A 20,522-nucleotide genomic window follows, 5' to 3' on the forward strand; every position below is an offset into this window, starting at 1 on the left:
AAAGGTAGGGGTAAACATATAATTTTTGTGCACGAATTGCCACTAACAAATAACATTTCTGCATTAGCTTCTAGCTTTTACTATGGTCACTGTGAGAATGTTTTACTGATGCTAACTTCACCATAACATGGTTCTTACTTCAATCACAAGACAAAGTTTTGCACTTCAGTACAGACCAAGGCATGAAGAAAAGCAACAAGGCAAAAATTTGTCCGTAGCCATCCTTTGTAAATACTTTCTCCTAGAAGAAAGATTTTCAGCTCTGACATAAAAATTTAATTTCTGGGGGAAGTGCCTAGTAGTTAAATTTTTTTTTTAATAGAGGAAAAAAAAAGAATTAAAAGAAAGGGAAAAAAGTTCACTGTACTGACATAATATCCCATAATGAAAGACCTTCCAACACCTAACAAGTTTCAGTTTGTAAATCTCATGAAGAGAAAGCATTTACAAGAAGCAGCGTTTGGCAAACATTGCCACTCTTTTCAGATTACTTTATCTCTCCTATTACCCTATATCTTCTATTACGTTGTCTGTGGGAAAATGTATAGAACCTGAACCAAGAATGCTGGAAAACCTGATTTTAAAACCATGGAGAATATTTATTTGATGTCCTTTTAGTGCTCTGGGAAATCTCAAAACTGTGTGTGAGGGACTTCAGGCCAAGTCAGTAGAAACCTTTCTGCCAGTAACAGAGGTTTGGGCTTAAGCTTTTGTCAAAGTTCCCTAACCAAAACCCAGAGCAGACTCATGATTCTTGTAGCTTCTTGCAATGTTAAGATGAGGCCTTCCAATTTCAGGTGGATGGAATTGACCTCAGAGATGCCAGCCACGAACAAGCTGTGGAAGCCATACGGAAGGCAGGCAATCCTGTAGTCTTTATGGTACAGAGCATTATAAGCAGACCAAGGGTAAGCATAAAGAATATGAAAAGACATGTAATACATAGTAATAGATGAAACAATTGTTCAAGGTGGTGGTGTTTGGGAATGGGATGCTTAATCCTGAAAGTTCCATCTCAGCTATTTTAGGAATAAAGATTTGATTTAAGTATTATTTCCATTTAGAGTGAAATCGATTTGGATTTGGAATTACCTTCCAGCACGCCGTCCTCAAACTGTTTTGAAAAGCCTCAAGAAAGATAATTTGTTGGGGGGCAGAGTAGGAGTCTAACTAAACCCAACTTTTAGAGATTGACGGCATGTCTGAGAAGCGCATGCAGAAATACAACACGTGTTAAAAAATTCATTGGACATTAATGAAAGGACCTAGAAGTACACGGAAGTTTTCAGTCACTAAGCTGCATGGACATTGCAGACAAAAGCTACTGAGGTTTAATGTTAGTTGCTTGCTAGAAACTAAACTTCCTCATTGTGTAGAGTCTGTGTAAGCTCCATGTTTATTTACTAGTTGTCTCATAACTCTTGTTCCCCAGCCAGAGTCTCTTTATAGCCCTTCTTCAGCTTCTGCTCCCTGTGGGCAGAAAACTACTAATCCATTTTATCATCAGTCATCTAAGGTAAAGTTGCATGAAAAAGCTCTGTCGAATGTTGGTTATTGACACTCAAGCTACTAAAGTAAGGCTTTTGCATTTGCTGTGATGTGAATGAAATTGCCACTGCTGAATGTTTAGACCAGTTTGGGACGGGAATGTGGCCATTACTTTATCACTACTTACTTTCATTTAGAATTATTTTTATTTGTAGTTCTGTGTTCTCTTTCTTTTCCAATTATTAAGCTTGTTGGTTATTTCTTGACTGTTTATTAACAAACCCTTGTTTCTCTGTAAGCAAAACATTGCAAATGCTCATCCTGTACACAAGCATTGTGTTGTGATCTTTGTAAATGGCATTATATTTACTGTTTTCATCTTTTGAAACTTGCATCTGTACTTTATAGTAAGATCTTATAAGGAAATTTCCTGCCTTCATTCATGTACAGTCACCCAGATACCTAGCTACCTGCACACAGTAGCTGTATATAATATGGTACCACTATGTATTTAGCGAGGCAGGCAGTTTCAAGTGACATGTTGCTAGCGAGTCAGTTTTCCTGTTCTCTGCCCCGCCTCCCCCCCCCCCCCCCCTATTTTTTTTAATTCTGGCTTCTGTGGTAGTTAAAGAGATCCTAAGTGTGCTCCAGAATAACCCAAATAATGCAAATAGGCTGTGATAAGCTAGTTGATAGTTGTGCTAGTAAGCAGTTATCCATCGAGTCTATGTTTCATGCTGATAATGCTCTGGGTATTTCTGAGTAAGAATTAATCTGTCACCATGGTTATGGTCCAAGGTAATTTGTAGGGTTACAGCATTGTGCAATATGAAATGCTAGCTAGTTTCTGATACCTTAGCATCCTGGGCTCATTAATAGAATACTGAACACAAGTTAGTGGAGCAGGGATGGGCAGAAGGTAAAATACTGTTATTTTAGGGTTTGGATTTGGGAAGAAAAAAACAGTAAAAAAAACCCCACCATTATTTTAGTATTTGCTTTTCATGTCCTAGACTCTGCAAAAAAGCATGCTAAACCTGACTGTTAAGGCAAACTCAAGTGCTCCGTATTTATCATGGTAGTCAGTCCATATTAATACTGTGTGGTTGCGTAGATTAGAATTTGAGCTGGCAGTAGTATTTCAGGTGCTGTGACATCATGACAAAACACAAAAGGACATATTTTGAATTATTGTGGCTGATCTTTTGTTTTCTCTTTTACTACGATTTCACAGTTTATATACAAAATGTGGCTGATACTTACTCTAGTTGCTTAGTTTCATCAAGATACAATCCAAAATTTTATGCAGATGACAGATGTAATGGTTAAAGTGTAATAAGGATCATTACACTGGCAAATTAGTTTTCCCAAACTTCTCTTTATAAAAGACAAAATCAAATGTGAATCTCACGTGTAAACAGAAAATCTTGTACTGTAGGGAAATTGCCTGTTAACTCTGACTGACTTGCCAGTGAAGAAACCTTGTCCATGCACAGCTCTGCGTTCTTGTTGCTGAAGATACTGTAGAACCAAGACATATGTTGTCTTACCAAATTGCATTACTTTTTGTTTTGCAAAATAGTATCTGAGAATAAATGTTTAGGGATGCTTTTTCTATTTTCAGGAGCATTTTAAAAAAAAACAAAATGCTTAAAGAAAATTCTTAAACAGCAACATATATCTGTTAAATTACTGTCGTATAAATGTATCAGTTGATGCTGCAAGCCTTTCACAGTCCTTTTCAATTACTATGCTGTTTATTTTCCAGAAGTGTTCAGCTTACAGCCCTAAGAAATTTAGGCGATTGCCAGATTGCCTAGTGTAGAAATTACTTTTAATAATACATTGAACAGTATTTCCAACAAACTATGCAAAATCAGAGCTCTTCCCTCTTTATTAAACAAGTTATGATCTCAAAATAGAATACAGTACAAAAACTGCAAAAGGAGCATGAATTACATCCTTTAATTTTGTCTAAACATGAAAACTCTTTTTGTGTTAAATAATGATAAGGATGTACCTTGTATTGTTTAAAGAGAAGACCAGAATAATTATTTTCATTAAACTATAAATTCAGAAAATTATGGATGCATGTACACACATAAAAAATGGTCTGTAGAAGTTATGTTCAGATACAAAGTCTGTTTAGAGATGCCTAATATTACTAAACGTTCTCTTTTGTGAAAATCATAGTGATTGTGTAACCACAAAAGATAAATTATGAGAACTAATCTGTGGTTTTAAAAATAAAACTAAACCTACTGCATTATTACAAAGAACTGTGTTTATTCGAATCCAGAAATCCACAATTTTATAATTAACTGATCTGTGAGAGTATCCCTTATGCTGAGATGCTGGGACAGAATTGTACAAGTACCACAGCAAGTAAATTTTCTGTTGTTCGTGCTTCTGAGTTCTGTGCTTTATGCCCTTTGTGGGCTAGAACAGTTATGAGGATCAGTGCTTTTCCTCTACTCTCTGCTAAATATAGCTGATACAAACACAGGGCAAATACAGTTCTGCTTACCTTAACATACCTGTAGCAAAGTGCAGGAAGTGAATCTTGTTTGGTTAGAACAAACAGCTAAATAACTATGTTCTGTTTCATGAGTCACAAAGGGTTCATTTTAAAATGGTTTTGCTTAGTTTCTATTATGTTTTCCTTTTAGAACCCTTCCCTGCCTTTCCCGCAGAACAGTCTTTTCTGTAGGCCAGCTGTCTTCAGCAGCACTAACCCGTTTGCCGATTCTTCTCAGTTCAACATTAGCAAGGTTGGATAATTCCACACTACTTTTGACTCACCAAACATCATATGTGTGCTTCTTTGCCATTAGTGTCTCTGCATTTAAATTCTTTTACACCAATTTGGGTAAAATATTGTGCTGATGAGAGTGGAAATTCTGTGTAGTGGATTAAAGACACAGACACTTAGGCATAAAGAAGAAGTTTTGAAGAAGTTAAAGAAGGCCAGCTCCATTAATCATAACCACTAAATCTGTCTAATCAGAGCTACCAAAGGAGAAAGTTCTCTATTACAAAATCAGTCCCTATGATATAAGTTACAATATCCACCTGACTGTAACTCTCTCATCAGCGTGAGGTGTTTTGCTGCTATACATACTTAATTTTCTTTTTATGTGATTAGAACTTTCCAGCTTTGATACATCTTTTTTTCATTTTGCATGGAAAAAAAAGCCCAACATTGGCAGCTTTTGTTTTATGATACTGAAAATGTTTTCCCTCTTGTTTCATGGAAATTTTTTTAATGCAACATGAACAGGATGGTGACATCTTTGGAAATACAAAAAAAGTTAGGTTCTTTTTTTTGTGGTTAGTGCTTACTGCATGTTATTAATATTGGGAACAGAGTTAACCTCTAACGCAATAATAAATAAAGACTTAATTCTTATGTGCATGCATTTCTGATTTAATAAAATTATTTCTAGGTGGTTTTACATCTTGAGAGTGATTGTGCCCTTTGTCTGTTTTTCCATGTTGTCAAATATATCGAATGTACAATGAACATCTATGATGTGATATACATGTGTGTTTTTGAAATCACTTTGTGTCTGTTACAGTTCTGAGGAAAGGTACTAGAAGTATATATGATGGCTTGTGTTTTCTGTATTTTCAAAAGTATTTCTGAAAAAGCATTGCACATCTTTGTAGAAAAAACCTAAAATTTTTGCAGTTTCTGCATAATTCCTTTTTTAACATTGAGATAAAAATAGCCTTTTGTCATCTCTCTGCTTCTGCTGAACTAAGGTTCATGTACAGTAAGAAACTGCTGAATCAGTGTCCTTAGTAACCCTTTAAATACTTTTGTCCATTTCTAAATGGAGTAAACAAAAGTTGCTGCAGTTAGCAAAATGAATCTGTAATTGAAAATGAGTTACTCATTAATAATGCTCTGTATTGCCAAAGGTGCTGTAACATGTGGATTGCTGTTTTGTGTTACTGTAGGAGGTATCGAATCCAATTAGGGTTACCTTCCGTTGTTCCCCAACTAACCCTTTTGCTCCCACACCATTCAAGGTTTGTCGTGATTCCAGTGAGTGGGTCTTACTGTATGTGTGCTGTATGTTTGTACATGGCTTGTGATACGTTAAGGAGTACTGCTTCTTCTTCCACGTGTGCCTTCTCCAAATTTGCTGCCTTTTTTAGTATTTGCTTGGCTGTGTTCAGAGACACCCTGGTAGCCAAATGGGTTCATGCACTGTCTGATGCTTTGCATTTTAAATGAAATACTGTGCCGTGGCACACTGGAAGTATTTCATGAGTTAAAGCATTTTAGGTTTTTTGTGTGTGGCCCGATTCAGGGAGCAAAAGTCTTATGTGTGTGTAAACTGTGGGGGTCAGCTTCTGCTGCTGGCAGTGCATGCATGACAGGCCAAGTTCTGGAGGCAGGATATGGTCCCCTCTGGCCAGATGGCATTGTAGCACCCTTTTTACCCTTCTCGCAAAGGATCCTTGCTTTTACTTTCAAGATTTCCTTAAACATCAACCATGTTCAACTTTATGTAGGTGTGCACAGAGATACAGAAGGAAGCATTTTTTTGTCAATCAGATTATGGTGGCTGCAGTTCTAAGTGCTAATCTGTCCAGATGTAGTGATATACAGATCTTCTTGAGGTCCTTGACAGCATTTTTTTGTTCTTTTTTTTTTTGGCCATGTTTTTAAGTTTGTGCTGTTACTGGATGCTGTTATTTACCAAGAGTATCACTGAAGTGATATGTTAATTTTGGTTTTAAAACACAGTGACTGCTGTAAGATCTGCTGATCTGGTCTGCTCTCACACTGTATTTCCTCATTTATTCAGTGTGTTACGTAGCTTTCTAGCTAAAACTCTAAGAAGCCCTCTGAAAAATCAAGTGTTTCTAGAACTTCTCTCCCCTTTAGCCCTCTTTGAGGTAGATGTCTGTCACTGACTTTCTCCGTGGTGGATACATGAATTTTTAATCACAAAAAATCATTTTGAATGTTACTAAGTAGTGTTTCCACCCTGATCTTGATTGTGATGGGTAACAGTGTCTTTGCTAGAATTTTGCTGCTTCAGTTGAGGTTTATGTCTGCCCTGTAACTATTGGCATGTGTTAGAGTATAATTTGCATAAATTTTAAATAATTCCTACATGAGGGTTAGTGATGCAAGGTATCATCTCAGCAGGATGGTATTGTCTTAGATTTTAAGCACAGGTCAATATGACCGATACAAGATAGAAAAAATATGGTATTTATATGGATTTTTTATAAAAATTATTAGCTTGGGTGCCATATTAAAACTTCCCATGCTTTTGACATTTAATGACTTCTTAGTTAAGCTCCTAGAACAAGTTCCTGAAGGAAAGGAAGATCTTGTTCAAGCAGAAGCAGAATGAGGGAGCTGAAGTAGGGCATTTGCATTTTCTTTTAATCTTTGGTGTATACAAAGAATGAAGGTAACTCATAGCCTGAGGGATAGGACCTTCCTTAAACCTCAGTATGACTAAACTGGTAATATCCCAGTATTTTCAACACCTTCGATTTAAAGCAGATTGAAGTCTTCCCAGTTGTATATTGTTACCCATTTCACTGTTGCCTCTTATAAAGAAGTTGTCTCAGTGTTATTGGCCCCCAGAGACACTATCTGAGATACTGTGTTCAAACTTCTGCTAATGGCAGTAATGAAACCTGAAATGGTGAGAACAGGGCTGTGAAGCTAGGGCAACACCTGAAAATCTTGGTGTTGGAAAAATACTTGGTGTTCATCTAAAGTTGTTGTTGTTTACATCAACAGCTGATCTGCCAAGTATCAAATTCTCTTGGGCATGCATAAGCTTCAGAATGACGATTCTCAGATACAAATTTCTTGCCTACATGTTTACTATGGGCAAGCCAAAATGACAGAAACTACATACACTTAGCCAAAACCCTGATCAGAACCTGTATTTCTTAGGGAAGCTCTTGAATGGAGGCTTGCCAGATTGTGGATTTGGGTGTTTAACCATTATATTGCAGTAGTCATGTGTTTATACTTTTAAATTTTTGCGACTATGAATAGACCACATACATCAAGAAGAAAAGTATTTGTCTCCTTGGTGATTTAATCTGCATCCTCCTTTATTTGATCTCCCCTGTGCAATGTATAGGAAACCAGTAAATGGGACTGAAAAAGTCCAGTTACTGTGGATTTCTTCAGTTACTATGTTTCATTTTGTTTTTAAATTGTCTTTTCAGTTAATACACCAGTTATTTTCTTTTTTATCTGGAGGCATTTTTGAAAGGACAAAGTTCTTTGTTTCTTTTCCTTTTCCTCCTCTTCGGCTTCCAAACCATATGATATGAAAAAATTGTATATGCAGTAGCTTTTAAAAATAAAATAAAGCGGAAGTCTTTTACAAATAAGGCATTTAAAAAAATTCACTTGAGTTTTCATAAGAAACTTTTACTGAAATGTAAAGTGGCACATAAAACTTTACTGAATTGGGCTTTTATTGTGAGTTCTGTTTGCTTCCAAATACGTTTTGGAGTGATGTTACCTCTTACCTTGCCTGGTGTTTGTTTCTATCTTTGATCTCTTACAGCCTTTCTGTGCTGTGTTATTAATTTAGAATTCCAGCTGCTTGGTATTTAAACTTCAAAGCCATAGTCATTGCTCTTTCAACATTTTTGTATACTAGTTTGCCCTGCACAGAGTCTGAATCTGCTTAGCCACTGCATTTTTCTTATTCTCCACAGGCATTTGGTCCATCCGATCCAGAGCCAGAAAAGACTTCACTTTGTAACTTGCCTCTGCCTCCTCCGTCAGCATTTTCAGGAATGAGCTGTGATGTTGCACAGTCATCTTCGAGCAGAGTCTCAGAGGATGTGGAGAAAGAGGATGAGTTCGGTTACAGCTGGAGTAAGTTTATCCTTTGCGATAATGTTTTAAATATTCAGTGTTGAAATAGCACCCTAGAAATGGGGAGGTCCAGTTTAAACTACTTCGTTCTCATGCGCTTTGATGTTTAGGTGTTAAGTGTTGCTGTCAGCTTTCAGTTGTGCTTGGTCAGATGCACATGGAGAAATATAAAACTAATTTATTCTTCTTAGTTGTTCATTGCACTCCAATCTCTGTTTTCCTCCATGGTCCAAATTCACTGTTTCATGCGTAGGACTGCTTGAAGAATTTCAGTGTACTCTAAGTAACTGATGGCAGTGACTGATGTGATACCTTCTGTTACCTGAAGGTGTTACTGGAGGGAAGATTATTGTTTTTATGTATGAAAGGTCTTTTTTTAAGAGAAGTTTTAGTGTTTTCAAAAGTTAGAAGGGAAACGAGGAAATAGGAATATTGTTATAAAACATCTAAGACTTAGCTTAAAGTGAGGTGCACGCTGTAAATTTTTTCATCCCTTTGGGATTCTTCTGTCAGATACTGCCCACAGGACACTGATCTTGACTCTGAGTGATATATGAAACTTTCTAATGTAAATCCAACCTCTGCTGCCTACACTTTTACATTTAGAAAAGATCATGCAGCGCTATGGAAATCTGCCAGGGGAGCTACACATGATTGAGCTGGAAAAAGGAAGGACAGGTCTGGGACTTAGTCTTGCTGGTAACAAAGACCGGTCCAGGATGAGTGTCTTTATAGTGGGAATTGATCCAAATGGAGCAGCTGGAAAAGATGGCAGGTTACAGATTGCAGATGAGTTACTAGAGGTGAGTTTTTGCAATTTATACTGAAACTCAAATACACTGACTTGAAATGCACTAAAGTATTACATTCTTGCAGCAATGTAGATGTTCTTCAGTGGACCTTGAAATACCCAAGTTATCCAACTTGACATCACTCTGCTACCAGATTTTCATTCTGGTGTATGCCAAATATTTGCAGCTGTGTGTGGCTTTTTTTCCTCGTTACAGTAGTACTAAGTAAAGGTGCGTGTGTATTTAGAAAGGATAAAATTGGAGATGACAGCAGTTGCTGGGTTATGGAGATGTATGGAAGGGCAGTGCATTGCAGACCATGGGAAATCAAATGAAGTCCTTTAGTCCGTGCGTCTGTGGGGTGCTCCAGGCTTTCTGTTTACTTCTTCTCTGCCTACTGGAAATGTGGTAATATCATTATATGTTTACGTTATGTAACATATAAAATGGAAATTAAATTGGGGAAACAGGAACAGATCTGGTTGTATTATGGACTTTTATCTCATGACACATTCAGACTGTTTTCTGTTGGCTTTGTGAGGGGACTCAGCCACTGAATGTGCAGCTAACATTCTCAGTGTTGATATGATTATAAGGTATATTTTTATATTACCACAGTTCAGTTGATGATAGTTGCAGATGCATTCTCTGCTATAGCTTTTCCCATTCTTTCCAATAGCGGTCGGTAACGTTACCCCACAGAAATGCCTTGTGTAACCACAAAACTGTATGTGGAGGTGTTTGAGAAAGTGCTAGGGAGATGGTACAGGGGGGGAATGGTGAGACTGAACAAAGCTTGGGGACCACACTGAAAGAGTAAATGATGTAGATTGGCAGCTGCAGACTAGGAGAGAAACGAAGGGATTTGTAGCACTGTGGACCTAGTCTCATGGTGGGACCTGTTATTTGCAGAGTCCAGTGTTACCTGCTAGATAGTTCTCTTGAATCAGTTTAAACATCTTTTTTAAAAACCTTGATGTTGCCGATGCTGAGTATCCTTAGAACACATTGAAACACATCTGTCTGAGTCTGCTCTCATGTGATTTCTTGCTTACTGTCCACACTGTAAACCTGCAAACTAATGCTAAGAGGTTGTCTCAGCCTCTTCTGAGAGGAGACATTTGAGCTTGCTCCTTATGTTGCCGAGTAGCTCTCCATCAGCTGTGGCAGACCATGCCCTGTCCCCCAGCTGATGGCCTGACAGTGGTCCTTCACAAGCCCATGGCAAACACTGGAAGCAGTGCTGCATCGGAATTGTCACCTCCACTATAAATGACAGGGTGCAGTATCCCGGTGACCATGCCTGGTGAACACAGTATATGGGAGCTGAGGGGTTGCTGCTAAGTTCAGCCCTCAGTTCAGCATTTTGTGTCTGTTGCTCACTGTTCACTGCTTTTGTGCTTCTCTGCTTCTATTAGTACTGCCTTGGTGTGTGTTGCATTATTTTCCCTTTGTGTAGGTCCAAGGTGTCCTTTTCCAATCATTTCCCCTTTCTTAGAGTGGACTTCTGCACTGTAGTTTTTATGTGAGTAGTTTATGACAAGAACAAATGCGAATGATAAACTGTGAGCAAACAGTGGCCGTAGTGGGCACATTCACACTGATACCTCCAATCATACCTGAATCATAGAAGCTTCAAGGGGTTTCAGTGAGTCTGCTCTGCCAAATTAATACAATGATTGTCAGGACAAATCTTCAGGTTGTAAATGCACCGGTGTTCAGACTCCTGTGTATAAAGTACCTTGCTCAGAACTGAAATCTGATAAATAATAGCAATCTCATTGCCGGATATAAGTGATTCATTTATTTGGTATGGTTGGAATTTCCCATGGCCCGGGTTTATCTCCACATCAGTTATGGGGTGATCAATGGCAGGTGGAAATAGATGACGTGCCAAGTCAACTGAGTATTACTCAGAGAATGACACTGAATGGCACTGTGACAATGTTAGTCTGAAATCAAACTATAAGGAATTTTTTACTGAAAGAAGGGAGTGAAAGCAGGACACGACATTTTCTATTAATTTAATACAATTGCTGCTTTAGCCAGTGATGTGGGATAATGGACCTTTTAAGGCTTAAAATTTAGTCTTAAGTATAAAGGAATAAAAATATTTTGAGAAATAATTGCTGTCTTCCTTTATGTAGATAAACGGGCAAATACTCTATGGAAGGACTCACCAGAATGCTTCCTCAATAATCAAATGTGCACCATCTAAAGTAAAAATAATCTTTGTCAGGTAAGTTCTGGGTATATGTTGGCTAAAAAAGTTTTTAATATGCACAAGTTTTGCACAGAGTATTTCTGTTTTATTTTTAATTTTGATAAGATTGATGTGCTTTTCAGCTCAGTTCTTGGTAGTTGTTAAATATGTCTTGAGTTTTCTATTTTGGTATTTGCATTGTGAGTGCCAGAAATAAAGTAAAAGAAACTACTAGACTTGTTCTAAGAAATGTGGTCCTGTATTATTACGTTCTTACTACATTCCTTCACTGAATCGATTGTAGAAATAAAGATGCAGTAAATCAGATGGCTGTTTGCCCTGCGAGGTCAGTAGAGTCTTCCCAGTGTACGTCAGGAACACTTCAACATCAAGAGGTAGAGTAACTGGGTTTTTTTCTCATTTGACTGAGATACTAAGATTGTTCTGGATAAAGGATTGCCCTGTCTGCTTAGCAAATACTACAAAAGAAGCCATTATCCAAGGAAAAAACAAATGGTTTAGTAAAGCTGCTAAATTTGGTACAGCTGCACTCAGTTCTGTTTTATGTGCATCTAAACTATGAAGTAAATCTAACATTTCTGTGAATAGGGTTATAGCAGTTTAAATTAATCCAGAAAATGATCAGGCCCACTTTAAATGTTTGTGCGCTACTTTAGTGTGATGCAAAATGTTGAATACAATTGCTCACATTTATGTTTTCATTTTCTGTTAGATTGATATCAGTGCTGCAAACTCCAGTGCTTGTTCTGACTTCAGTTCCTGTAAAAACATTCAATATGTGGAACTCCCTAAGGTATGTGCTGAAGATTAAATTCACATCAGCCACATTTCTGTTCATTAGCTTATGGCAAACAAACTGTCTCTTTCTTACTGGAAGTCAGAATAGAGATTTCTAGAGGTCTTCTCTTCCTATTCGTGAATGGACCCCAGAGTTTTACTGATGTAATGACTGTCTTTGGCAACTTGATGAATCTCGACCTTAATATAAATTTGCCAGTTGCTTTGTGTCTCTGGAAGAAGTCAGCTCTTGTCCTATTCACAAAACTTTTGATAACCAGCTGCTGGTGGTGCCTCAGGTAAAATCATTGCCTTAGTTGTTCAAAGTGAATGCATTAGCAGAATATAAGCACCAAATCCCCCAAACAAAACACACATTTAGTGGAAATGGTACAGCTGGGAGAAAATGTCCAGGTTTTCTGTAACTATGAAGCTTCCAAGTGAGGGTGGAAAAATTGCTTCTGCTTACTGATATGGAGAAGACAGGTTGATTCAGTGGACATAAGGATAGAGGCTTGCAGACTCTTGTAAGTTTTTCTTCTTGGAAATAGCCTTCCATTATTAACTGGGAGAATACGTTACAGATGATATACAGATGGTTTAATTCTAGGTGAAAGCATTAGGGAAATTTCACTTTGCCACAAACATTTAGTGATTTCATGGAAATAGCATACATTTTTCCATCCTCTGTATTTTCCACTCCTGTGCATTTTTTTGCTGTAGTTTCAAATAATAAATTTAAGCTATGTCATTTTTTTTTTTTTTATTTACCTCAGTTTTGTAGTTTCCAAATATTTTGTGGTTTTTACTCCTATGTATGAATTTAACAACTGAATTGCAGTTGACATTATAAGTTTCAAATGGGTGGATTTAAGTTATGGAAGTGTTTCAAATTTGTCTTGGTAGCCAATATGCTGTTTGTAGGTTGGCAAAATCTATTTCAGAAATAGTTTAAAACAAAAATATTGATGCATTGTGAAAACCAAAACTTTTGTTTTGTCTGCAAGCTTTGCTAGAGTTTGGTGAATGTATTCTAGCATTTTGATAAACACAGTATTTAACCATCTGCATTTTTGTGTTTGCCTCAGGATCAAGGAGGCTTTGGAATTGCCATTAGTGAAGAAGACACAATTAATGGAGTAGTTATTAAGAGTTTAACAGATCATGGTGCAGCAGCAAAGGTGTGACAACATTAAAATCAAAATAGTGCATAAAAAATGTGTTTTGGGATAGCATCCCGAGCTGATATTTTTTACTCTTATTTTTTTCCAGGATGGACGAATCAAAGTTGGAGATCAGATCCTGGCAGTGGATGATGAAATTGTTGCAGGATATCCAGTAGAAAAGGTACTTCTGAAGGGTCAGGAATGTAGGAGGTGATTGTGTCTTGAACAAACTAGTGAGGTTTTTGTGGCTATACTCTGACTTGATTTTCAAAGCTGGCTATAGAACCAGAGATCTCCAGGCATTGAGATGCAGGTGTTGAGAATAAGCTAAAGCCTGAATGTAAAGCTTAGCTGCTATTTTATATTAATGCACTACATGAATCATCTGTATCTGTGCTACACATGTGATTTCTTTTCCCCTGTGGTTCAGATCTAATGACTGAGAGGTGATCAGTTGTGGGATAAAAGCCATGAACTATCGCTCAGTAATGACTCTTCGTAGCTTCTGCACTTGAAAAGTATTAGAACCAGTAAAATGAATATGTGTAAATTTACATAGGTGAGTTGTGTCAGTGGTAAATCAGGTCATGAACTGTGCTTTGACATGGGGATTGTCAATAATAACGGCCTCATTATATTCCAAGTCTGGTATTTCAACCCTTTGGAGAAACTGATCTCCATTCCTAAATAACAAGATTTAGTTCTACTAACTTCTAGCTCTGCAAACTCAGTTTGGATTCTGTAATGAATCAAGGAGGGCTTTTTTCTAGCACATTCCTTGGTACCAAGAAAAGTGATTCTTTGGGCATAAGAAGATTACTTTCTGTTTGTAAAGCACAATTAGGAGAGGATCCATCTTACTCTTTGATGCACTGCTATCTCTGAAGCAGTAAATGAGTAACAGAGTAAAGTGGGTAAGCTTTGAAAGAAGAAACAGAGAGATTGAAATCTCTGAAATCTCTGAAAGTAATTTCATTCTACTTAAATGTCAAGTCTTAGAAGGATTTGGTGTCTTTTCTGTGGAATGGAAATTAATTTTGAAGGTTTTTCAGTATTCCTTCAAACCAGATTTTGTGTTACACCTTAGTGTCCTTCTCTCCCTCCAATATATTGTTCAGGTAGTATTTTCAGATTTTTCCTCCCAGCTGTTCATCTGATTAAGGAGCTAGGATGGCAGTAGCACATTTTGTTAAATCAGTAGATGTTTTGGTATTGACTTTGGTGGCATCAGAATTGGGCTCCACCCAAGCATTAAAAGACAATACTGGTTTTCCAATTTTTCTAATAATTGCTGTAAATGTAGTATTTTGTCCAGAGAAGCCATCAAAAGACTGCCACATTCTCATCTGCTATAGTTTGGTGAAGGTTGTGGAAGCTACTTGATTAACATCAGCCAGATCTAGCCTAAGGTTAATTCTATTGCTGTTTCTTATAAAAAACATGAATATTTGTCCTTGTTCATTACCAAGAAAACCTACAGAATTGTGACTTGTAGCTCCAGACTGGAGAACAGTTCTTTTGTTTTATTTTTATTTTACAATTAAACCGTCAGGTTACACTTTTCACCAGCTTTTCTCTTTGTCATTCAGTTTATTGGTCTGCTGAAGACATCCAAAACTATGGTGAGGCTTACAATCAACTCAGCAGAGACAGATAGTCTGACTGCAGCACCAGTCCCTTCCAGCGCTGCCCCAGCAGAGAGGAGGAATACGCAGCCATCAGCAACTTTCCCCTCTTCCAGCTCACCAGAACCAGAAGCAGTCAAAAGTAAGGTTCTCTTTCTGTGTCTGTCTTCACTGAGCTTGTGACTTTAAAATGAAGACCCAGCTTGTAAACAAGTTTTCTTTTTTTGTAGGAACTCAGCTGTCTTCTGAGTTCCATTTTCTAGTACTTTCAGATACAGATCCATCTAAATAAAGTAGTGAGGCTCACTACTCACACCAAAGACCTACCTCTTGCCTTCCCACTGGCCTGTTGTAGAGGTGGTAGGATGGAGGGATTTCCTTCTCCCTCCCAAAGGCTGTGCAGCAGGTGTCTCTGTCAAGGTGGTCTAGAATGAAGTGGGAGGCATTCTTTTAAATGAGAGAGAAAAATCATGTCATCTTTTCTAGAACGGGGGAATGGTTGAGACTGTCTTGCCATTTATAACTAGCCACATTTTGACTTTCCTCCTTCGGAGTGGAGAGTCAAGATGTAACTGATTGATGATAGTTATTGTTTAAGCAACACATTACTAAGAAGCTAACAATAACTTGAGTAATGTGCACATCACAGTTAATTTGCCTGTACATCACTGCAGGTATTACTGAGTCACATTTCTGTTGCTTATTACTAGCAATAGTGTTGATACACAATTATAAAGAAATTTTAAGACACACAGGAGACCTACTGGGTAATAATTCTGCCGTCTTCCCATCTGCACTTAGTTTTACGTTGTCCAAGTCTACTCCTTCCATCTCCACGCTGCCACAGCAAGTCTTAGGGATAAAGGCCTGATGGACATTTCAGCAGTGCTCCCTCCAGTATCCTGGGGATTTGTGATTGCAGCTTGGCTTCACTACCTTTCACAGGCATCCACAACTCAACTATTGAATCTCTCCCTCCTCTTGTTTCTCCACCTGATTCTGTAATTTATTCCCCTGCTTTCTTTTACCAAGCCCACCTTTTTTGATGCCTCTGCACCTTGTTTTCTCTGCACAGACTCCTTCCAAATAAGCAACCCATCCCTAACTATTTTTCCCTATTGGTCTGATTTCTACTACATCTCTGCCCAACTTTGGTGTTTCCAGTGGTGCTATATAGGCAATTTTTGGCCCGATACTGATGCAGCTATCTAGATGAGATCAACATTGCATACCAAGACTCCTTTCCAGTTCTTCAGTTTATGTGTTTCATGTACATTTTATGCCTTCTGGACAGAATTATTATACTTAAGCCTTGAAGCCCCTGCTTAGCTTGAACTAAGTAAGCATGAGCAGTTGCTCACCATACACGCAAAGAATTTGCATAACAGAGCAATAGAGTAACCTGTTCTATACTCACATAGAAGCTTTACCCCTAAAAAGTCTTTTAACTGCCTTTCTGGTTCCCTTCAGAGACCAAGACTCTTGTTTTGAGACTTGTTGTCCACACTATACCTAAGTATTTGTCTAACATAAATCCATATTTCTGAATGGTGAAGTCTTCTGTTAGTTTCAGGGGAACTTTTTTTAATCAGTGCCCTTTTAAAGTGCCTGAGAAGGAATTATATGCCTATTTTTACCTTTTGGAAAGAATGTAATTTTGGTGTTTCTTTAAGGCACAAAGGACATCAGTAGTAGAAATAATCTGAAAATTCCAGATATTTCAATTGCTGAATCTTTCCTTTAGTTGCTACATAATATACCCTCCTCGTATGTGTAACTTTTTTTTCTGTGAAGGATACAGAACTGACTAAAATACTGAACTGAAGATCCATTTTTGACATACCAGAGATGCCAAATTTACAGATAAATTGCTACATAGGTATGCCATATATATCTGCACTATGATTTACACCACAAAGCTTACTGCTTCCAAAAGCTGTTTTGGTGTCCAGTTAAAAGTTGAACTGGTGTAAGGAAGCTTTTCTTGAGGGCCACTAAATACAATGAATTGTAGAAAACCTTTGATTTGACCATGGAGTGCTGGACTTGTGAAATATCACTATATTTGTTTCATACTTAATCTTCTTTCTTGTGGTACAAATCTGAGTCTGAGACAGAATATTTAGTTAGATGGATGTTGACCTGAACCATTGCAAAAATGCAAGGCTGGCATCTTGAATCCATGTATTTAATACATACTGTGCACTTTAGTTACCTGTGATCTGCATTCCATAGTTGCTGGTATAGATGTTTTAATTAAATTCTATCCTAAATAGAATCTGTTGTGTACAAAAGCTTCTTTGGCTATCCAGACTGTTATCCAGATACTCGATGGTGTCAGAACGGGACAACTGTAATTGAAATGACAGAATAGTACTTGTCTGAGGGGAAGGGAGAGTTGGCAGCATCATTCTCTGCAGGTCAGCTGTTCAGCTGTTGCTCTAGATCTGTCAGTGGACCCTCAAATTGCTGTTTTAAAGTCACTTCTCTAATATTGAGCCCTCTTACAGTAACCAGCATGTTTAATTGTTGTTTTAGACACAAGTAGATCTTCAACTCCAGCCACGTTAGCCTCTGACCCAGCTACTTGTCCCATCATTCCTGGATGTGAAACAACCATTGATATCTCCAAAGGGCGGACGGGTCTTGGTCTGAGCATTGTTGGAGGAGCAGACACTTTGCTGGTTGGTTGGAAAAATGCATATCACTCAAGTGAAATAATAATGAAATGAAAATGTGTAATAGAAGAGATTTTTTTTCTTCATTTGTTTCTGTTGCATTTATAGAAAGATACCAAAGATAAAGATACCAGCTCAGGAAAAAAATAAATAAATTAAAAAGCACTTTTAAGGTTGGAAGTATAAATGAACTTCTTAAACAGTTTAGTAATTTGTTTATCATACATCTGACTGTTTTGTTTATCACTGGTGAATTACAGTAGGAATTTTCAGTTCTTCTTGGTTAAAGTGAGGGGATGTTCTTTCAGCATGCAATTTATTTTTGTTTTATTTGTCCACAGGGAGCAATCATTATCCATGAAGTCTATGAAGAAGGAGCAGCATCAAAAGATGGGAGACTGTGGGCTGGGGATCAGATATTAGAGGTGTGGTTTCTTTGGTCACTTCTATTGTCATTTGCTAGCTAGGCATCTTCTGTTTGTCTGGTGGAAAGTCCTGCATACTTGATCATTTTGTATGCTTTCATTGCAGGTGAATGGGATTGACCTCAGGAATGCCACACATGATGAAGCGATAAATGTCCTCCGACAGACTCCACAGAAAGTTCGTCTGACTGTGTACAGAGATGAAGCCCAGTACAAAGAGGAAGACATGTACGATGTACTCAATATAGAGCTCCAAAAAAAGCCTGGCAAGGGGCTTGGGCTGAGTATTGTTGGGAAAAGGTATGAAAGTACCTGCAGAGTCAATGTCTGGGACTTGCTGGGAATGCTTATGTTTCTGTTGGGATCTGATGCTCAGATCCTGTGGGCTTGAACGCTTTTGTGCCTAAGCTAATTGTCCATTCCTAGAGAAACTAGCCAAACATTACCTCAGCAGAAAAATGAGATAATGTTTATTGTGTTCCCAAAAGCAAGCCATAAAAATGGCCCTCAAACAATACTGTAATGCAAAATCCATATCTGTATTTGCAGAAATGATACAGGGGTGTTTGTGTCAGACATCGTTAAAGGAGGAATAGCAGATACAGATGGGAGGTTGATGCAAGGAGACCAGATACTGATGGTGAATGGAGAAGATGTTCGAAATGCTAACCAGGAGGCTGTTGCAGCTTTGCTAAAGGTATTTGGAAAAGAGAAGGTGGAAAAAAGTGAAGAATTCAGTGAAACCTTTGATTTTATTCAGACTGAGTTCAGACTATTATTGACATGTCAGTGAGGATGAACTGTGTGTCCAAATTTAGGCTTCCTGAAGTCTGGAGCATTCAGATTTTGATAGTTTGCCTGATGAAGATGGGAGGTAGTGGTGGTGCAGAGTGTGGCGGATGTTTAAAGGGCAGTAGAAGACCATTACCTAGAACAACCTAAAACTTAACACTGTATTTTCTCCAACAAACTGTTAACTGTTTAACTATCTCACATTTTTAGAAAGATACACACAACTGACTTTAAATGATGGAGAATTCATCAGAGTAGTTGTGCCAGAAAAGTGATTACTTTTGTACTTGGTTGTGTTCTTTTTTCTGTGTATATCTAGCATCACCTTACATCCATTAAATACTATAATGCATTTTCCTGTGACCAAGGCATCTAGCATAAGAAATTACTTTATCATAAAGATAACAGAGGTAAACTCTCAGCTGCAGCTCTTGGAACCAGAATTTCTGGTCTCAATAAATTTTGTGCTTCTGATGTCCTCCCCTTATTTCCAAATCAGAATGAAGTCAGATATATGACATTTCCTGTGGTCTGGCAGGAAGTCCAGCTGGTCAGCCAGCTTGCCTATTTTCCATCCAGGGTTTGGAGACATTCTTGCTGCCTGGTAAGGATTCTATTGAGTCAGCATTTTCCAATGGAAAACTATTCCGCTGGAAAAAATTCAACAGCTACTACTCATAGCTGACTCTTGAATGCATAGATACATAATCATGCTTCTTTGCACTCAGGTTCAAAGGTATATTTTCCAGGTCTTGAACGGTTCCTTGAGGTGTGGCTTTTTTTTTTTTTTTTGTGTCTTTTGCTGGGGGTGGAGCATGGGAAGTAGGAATTAGAAAGTTGAGATCGGAGCACTTTCTCTGTATTTCAGAACGGGCCTGTAAGCAAGAAGAATGCCAGAACTGGATCTCTGACAGTAAACTTGTTAATACACTCTTCTGGGGTAACAGCACTTCTCCATTCTTACCTGATACTTTATTTTACCTAAGGACAGCACATTTCTTCTTCATATGCTGCACTTTTACATCTCCTCTAAATGAAAACGCCATTTTAGTAAAGTTTCTTTCATTTTGGCAAGCATTTGGAGTATCTTATCAATGGTTCTTAATTCCCACTTATCATTTGTATATTCATGTTTTAAATACTTAATCTCTTTCAGTAGTACTTGTAATTAATTTTCCTAGCCCTGAGAAATAAGGCTTTTAAAATACCTCAAGAGATATTAACAATTCTGTTTTGTTAACATAGTATAAGTGGCATAAAGCACAATCAGTCACATGTAGGCAGTCAGCTATTTTAGTTCAAGTATTAATTCTGTTTTCATTCATGAGAGTAAGATCTAGGAACGAGTTTTGTTGAACTGCCTGAAATGTATTTTGCTAGAAAATTATTTAAAATCTATGGATAATCCCTGGGTATTTTAAGTAGCATGAGACCACTAGAATGTGTTGTCAGGTTGAGAATTCTGCCTGTTCTTGCAGTGTTTCTTTTTAAATATCCCTAAAATGTGAAAAGCTGATAATTTTTTCCCATAGTTTGACTTACGGCTTTATCAAGTGGGAAATTTCAAGGAGAGAAAGCTATAATAAAGCTGAGTGTGAGCTGATTTATTTGTAAGTTTAGTTGGAAAGTATGACCTCCCATTTTCACACAAAACTTTCAAATCTTATTTGTGGGTC

The 20,522-nt window shown here is 37.7% G+C and overlaps 1 protein-coding gene across 18 annotated transcripts in view; it reads left to right on the forward strand.

The window, feature by feature from the left end:
• The window catches only part of MPDZ (multiple PDZ domain crumbs cell polarity complex component), a 99,320-nt gene that overhangs the window by 67,388 nt on the left and 11,410 nt on the right, over positions 1-20,522 (forward strand). For 6 of the 18 annotated variants that reach the window (XM_037373288.1, XM_037373290.1, XM_037373289.1 and 3 more), the window contains 16 exons: positions 798-908; positions 1,433-1,516; positions 4,158-4,259; positions 5,452-5,523; positions 8,206-8,368; positions 8,975-9,171; positions 11,307-11,398; positions 11,667-11,757; positions 12,096-12,176; positions 13,249-13,341; positions 13,433-13,507; positions 14,916-15,093; positions 17,490-17,635; positions 17,971-18,054; positions 18,161-18,354; positions 18,604-18,751. In XM_037373288.1, coding sequence (XP_037229185.1) covers positions 798-908; positions 1,433-1,516; positions 4,158-4,259; positions 5,452-5,523; positions 8,206-8,368; positions 8,975-9,171; positions 11,307-11,398; positions 11,667-11,757; positions 12,096-12,176; positions 13,249-13,341; positions 13,433-13,507; positions 14,916-15,093; positions 17,490-17,635; positions 17,971-18,054; positions 18,161-18,354; positions 18,604-18,751 — 1,911 coding nt within the window. The remainder of the gene's footprint in view (positions 1-797; positions 909-1,432; positions 1,517-4,157; positions 4,260-5,451; positions 5,524-8,205; positions 8,369-8,974; positions 9,172-11,306; positions 11,399-11,666; positions 11,758-12,095; positions 12,177-13,248; positions 13,342-13,432; positions 13,508-14,915; positions 15,094-17,489; positions 17,636-17,970; positions 18,055-18,160; positions 18,355-18,603; positions 18,752-20,522) is intronic. The other 12 variants (XM_037373296.1, XM_037373298.1, XM_037373304.1 and 9 more) reach the window with 7 other exon arrangements.

The sequence above is a fragment of the Falco rusticolus genome, chromosome Z, assembly GCF_015220075.1.
Source record: "Falco rusticolus isolate bFalRus1 chromosome Z, bFalRus1.pri, whole genome shotgun sequence".
In the NCBI taxonomy this organism is placed as follows: Eukaryota; Metazoa; Chordata; class Aves; order Falconiformes; family Falconidae; genus Falco; species Falco rusticolus.